This window comes from Salvia hispanica, chromosome 4 (genome assembly GCF_029641045.1).
Source record: "Salvia hispanica isolate PSC_SH4W2 chromosome 4, Shi_PSC_v1, whole genome shotgun sequence".
Classification (NCBI taxonomy): Eukaryota; Viridiplantae; Streptophyta; class Magnoliopsida; order Lamiales; family Lamiaceae; genus Salvia; species Salvia hispanica.
Window position 1 is genome coordinate 23,745,364 of NC_142695.1, and position 4,882 is coordinate 23,750,245.

At 39.9% G+C, this 4,882-nt stretch overlaps 1 protein-coding gene across 2 annotated transcripts; it reads left to right on the forward strand.

Annotated features, from left to right (window-relative positions):
- The first annotated feature begins 1,946 nt into the window (after positions 1-1,946).
- LOC148927510 (uncharacterized) lies at positions 1,947-4,661 on the forward strand. Of its 2 annotated transcripts, none has more exons than XM_089057782.1 (2): positions 1,947-2,283; positions 3,763-4,661. In XM_089057782.1, the coding sequence occupies exons 1-2, from the start codon at positions 1,998-2,000 to the stop codon at positions 4,371-4,373; spliced, it is 897 nt and encodes a 298-aa protein (XP_088913908.1). In that variant the 5' UTR covers positions 1,947-1,997; the 3' UTR covers positions 4,374-4,661. The 2 variants fall into 2 exon arrangements, with proteins under 2 accessions (XP_088913908.1, XP_088913909.1); XM_089057783.1 differs by having other exon boundaries at positions 1,947-2,277.
- Positions 4,662-4,882: the final 221 nt, after the last annotated feature.

The window sequence follows — 4,882 nt, forward strand, 5'->3', positions numbered from 1 at the left end:
GTTCCTCTTGAAGAGGGTTTCCTATCCAATTCCTAGATTTAGGTTGCTTGGTTCATCAATTCTTAGTGAAGTATGGATCAAGTAGAGGTATGCTTCAAGGTTTGTGGTTTCCTTTGAAGATCTAGCCATGGATGCATGTTCGTATGTTGTAAGTGTCTTAGCTTACCTCATCAATGACTATGTATCTCAATTTCCACTCTATCCAATGTTACTTCTTGTTTTGATCATCTTAGTTTCCTTAATTCTTGTTGGGTTGCCTTTATTGATACAATAGAAAATCTACTTCACAAAAATATTAGATCAATCACCTACAAATTGGGTAAATCCTTGGGAGATGGATCACAAAATACATGGATCCACATCATTTGGTATCTAGAGCCTAGTACCCACTAGGTGTTTGATCTACTGTTGCTTTGGGTTGGGTTATTTTTCTTTTTTGTCCTCTGTTTTTGCTCTGTTTTGTTGGGATGATCGGATTGATCAATTGTGCTTAGATTAAGCTGAAATTTGGTGTGTATGATCTATGTTATGTGACCTACGTACCTGCAAAATTTCATCAAAAAATTCCTTCGTTTGCCTAGTTAACCGTGGAGATTAACATCATTGCCCTGTTTCGGCATAGTTGGGGAAAACCATACAAAACATATCCAATCATCAAATCTGACTATATATGGCCATTTTTCCCTTGATCTAGACTTGTTTGGGAATATATCCACCAAAATTCATCCAAATTGGGCGCGGGAATCAATACCAAAAAAATCATAAAGATCAGCCAAATTTCAGCAAAAGTGTCACCCCTTGTTTTGTTTTTCTTTGACTTGCATCTTGCTAATATGTGTTTATGGCTTTGTCTTCTTGATTTTGTTGACCAAGGAGTATACCTTGATTGATCCACCTCAAGCACTTAAATCTTAGAATTGGAGTTGTGAGTGTGAGTGAATCCACCTTTCTCACAATATTCTAAGCCTTTGTCGAGAGTTATTGGGGAGTGATTTGAGGGGGGGTTTGGGACATCAAGGTTGAGTTCATCTTCTTAAATTCTACTTTCTTTTATTACTAACCTCTAGGACTAGTTCCTAGTGTTTGTTTGATTTGTAGGTACTTACTCTATGCCTCCTCGCACCCGGTCCAACAAAATGGCGGGGACAAGTGCGGAGGGGGAGGAAACAAGCATGACTCACCCTATACCCGATGGGGACCTTGTGAGCATGATGGCCCGTATGATGAAGGAATTCAAACAAGAGATGATGATCCAAATGGATGTGCGAGCAAAAGACTCCATTGCTCGATCAAAAGAATCCGAAGCCTGCATGCTTGCCGCCCAAAACACATTATTTGAGGAGTTCAACACCTTGAAGGGAGGCTGCACATCTAGGACTCCTACTTCTAGGGGTAACAATCTACCTAATGTTGCCCCGGAGGAGATGATGGAAGAAGTGGTGTATGAGGGATGGCAAAGGGGGAATGATAGAAATAGAGTCAATCACATGGAGAATGATCGGTTTGGGGGAAGAAATGGTGCCCGTGACCGTTTTAAAGTTGACTATGAATCAAGGTACCATGGAGATGGGCTTGATAGAGGATATAGTGGGAAAAGAGCTCCCAAGTCTCATGGAGAGTGGTATTCTAGGAGGGTGAGAGATCAAGTTAGCCATAAGGGGTTTGAGAGGTTAATTGAAAAAGAAGTCTCATATAGAGCTCGATTGAGGCCTACCTACCCACATGGTGGTGTTGACACAAACCAAAGAGGTAACTCATCAAGTAATTTGGCTACACCCTCTTCTTTCCATTTATCACATAAGTCTCTTGATGTATATGGAAATGTCTCCTCTTCGAAGAGCTTAATCCAAATTAGTAGAAAAAAAGAACGAGACAGAGAGAAAAGACTTGAGAGTGAATGTGAGTCTAAAAAGCCAAGAGAGCGTGATAAAAGACAAGAGTGTGAGGTGCAAAAGTCAAGAGAGAGTGGTGGGGGTGAGAGAAAAGAAAAATATCAAATGAGAGAAAAACCACAAGCACAAGTGAGTAAAGGGTGCTTGTTAGATTCTAAGGTCAACCTTGGGTGGGCACCAAATGATCCTTTGCCTCTTGCCCTTGGTGAGGAAACTAAACCCTTATCCACTAACACTTCTTCTATGTCTTTTTGTGTTCATGAATTTGTAGGAAATTTAATTGAAGGCATGGAAGTGAGGCATCATGTTGTACATGGCTTGGAAACTACTCACCCGGAGAAGGAACAAGAGGAACGAGGGCAAGTGGATGAACTCCTTGCCCAAGGTTCAAGTGCACTATCCTTATCTCCTTGTGATGTTTCATTGAATGAGATTATATTAGAGAAACCCCTTTGTGTTGATAAATTTGTTATTGATGTCTTGTGTAAAAAGTGGTCTCATGAGCTTGAAACTTTGAATGCTAAATCTACCTTTGCACCATATATTGATCCTTTCTTGGTAAAATCAAGCATTGAGAGACATGACATTTCTCTTGTGGCTTCTACCTTGAATGTTGGAGTGACTTCCTTCCATGCTAAGATGCATAAACTTTCCTTTGTTGGTAATTTTGAGCTTCATGTGTATGTGGATGAGGATACTAAGACCAAGAAGAGTAACATGGATAATGACTTTAGAACTTGGTGTTTGCTATGTCTTCATTGCAAAGTGGTTAAACCCTTCAATGGGATTGGAGTATTCTATGGCCGTTTTGTGAAGGATTTTTCCACTCATATGTCTCTTGAGGATGATGTTGTGACTAATGGCATAAAATTGCATCGTTCTCATGTTTGTGGTATTGTTTTAAAATTGCTAGAGCAATTGTGTGGGGCTAATTTGGAAACATTTCTCATGATACTTGATGTAGTTTTTTACAAGTATCATATGCATGGTGTTGTGTCTTGTCTCCATGTCGTGCATGAAGGTTTATGGACACATTGCTCCCTTATGTTTGATAATCTCTTGAAATTGATGGGGCAATGGGATGAAATCCATATTGATGAACTTTGTTTGTTAAATGATAATCCTTCTTGCAAACTTGATGTGTGTTGTGATGAACCTACTCTATGTGTTAAATATGGGCTTGTCAATTTGTGGAGTAGCTCTCATTTGAGCAAGAATGATGTATCAATGGTTCCTTATGGTCTTTTGTTGTTTAACCTTGAGAATATGAATCTTGTGAATAAACCTTATTCGGTTACCTTTGAATATACACACTATGAGGACCCTTTCTTGTATATGCCTAGTCTTGTTGAAAATGCCAAATCTTTTGTGAAGATGTTCAAGGATTTGGGCATCATTTGTATGAGGATGATCGAACCAAATAGAAACAAGGTGCTTGGGGCATTTGTGTTTTGGCATGTTGATTGCTTTTATTGCATGTCCATCAAACCATTCAATGGAGTTGGGATGTTTTATGGTCTATTTGTGAAGAACTTTATATCTAATGGCTTTGTTTGGGACTACATTGTGAAGGAATGCCTATGTTTATTTGCACATATATCTTATACCTATATTGTGAGGTTGTTTGAGTTTTGTTATGAAGGGTATCTTGATGATTTTGTCTTGATTTCTTATGGGAGGGATTTGGACATGAAAGGAATCATTAATTCGTGCTCTCATGTTTATTGTCACTTGGCCTTGAGCATGAGGGAACATGATTCTGGAGGCCCACATAACGTCTTTGGTGTATTATTGTCTCTTAGAGCCGTTAGTGGTCTTAATCCTTTTCATCATACTTTCATATTTGATTTGCTCTTTTTCCATTTCATAGGTGTACGAAATCCGGATTTGAGGACAAATCCTTTCCAAGGAGGGGAGGATGATATGACCACGAGTGCTAGACGTCAAGGGTCTTCATTTCGGCGTGAGCCATGGGTTGATTGGGGCCCAAGGATGAAAGAGAAGACAAGCCAATGGTCCAACAAAGCTAGAGGGATTCCCGATGAGGCAATGAATAGAGACAGCTCGGATTTGAGGACACATCCTTTCCAAGAAGGGGAGGATGATACGATCATGGAAGCCGTGCGTCAAGGATTTCAACTACAGTTGGATTCAACTGGAAATCGTCCTATTGAGATTACATCCGAAAGCTATGAAACTACCACCATTGTCTTCGTCTTGGAAACAGCTTCGCGTGGGTATCTTGCACATCCCAATCGGAGTCCGAATGAGGGAGTTATGGTGATTTTACGGAAGTCGCGCAGAGAAGGCCGAGAGCTTCGGGAAAAACGCCCGACCGGGCGTTTTGCTTGTGAAAATCGCCCGGGGACAGCGAAAACGCCCGGGCCGGGCATTTTGGCATGTGAAAAACGCCCGACCGGGCGATTATGCCGATTTTTAGATTTTGTGGGCCAACTTTCTATTTTTGGACCCATAGCATAAATACCTCTTTATGTTATTCCATTTCCTTAGGTTTTTGCTGAATTATATGCTTGAGAGATTTGTTCCTCTTGAAGAGGGTTTCCTATCCAATTCCTAGATTTAGGTTGCTTGGTTCATCAATTCTTAGTGAAGTATGGATCAAGTAGAGGTATGCTTCAAGGTTTGTGGTTTCCTTTGAAGATCTAGCCATGGATGCATGTTAGTATGTTGTAAGTGTCTTAGCTTACCTCATCAATGACTATGTATCTCAATTTCCACTCTATCCAATGTTACTTCTTGTTTTGATCATCTTAGTTTCCTTAATTCTTGTTGGGTTGCCTTTATTGATACAATAGAAAATTTACTTCACAAAAATATTAGATCAATCACCTACAAATTGGGTAAATCCTTGGGAAATGGATCACAAAATACATGGATCCACATCAAAAAGAAGGTGCAACAACATCTCAACGAGTTCAACATGATTACTTCGCAACTGAACTCTGTTGATATTAAATTCGCTGATGAAA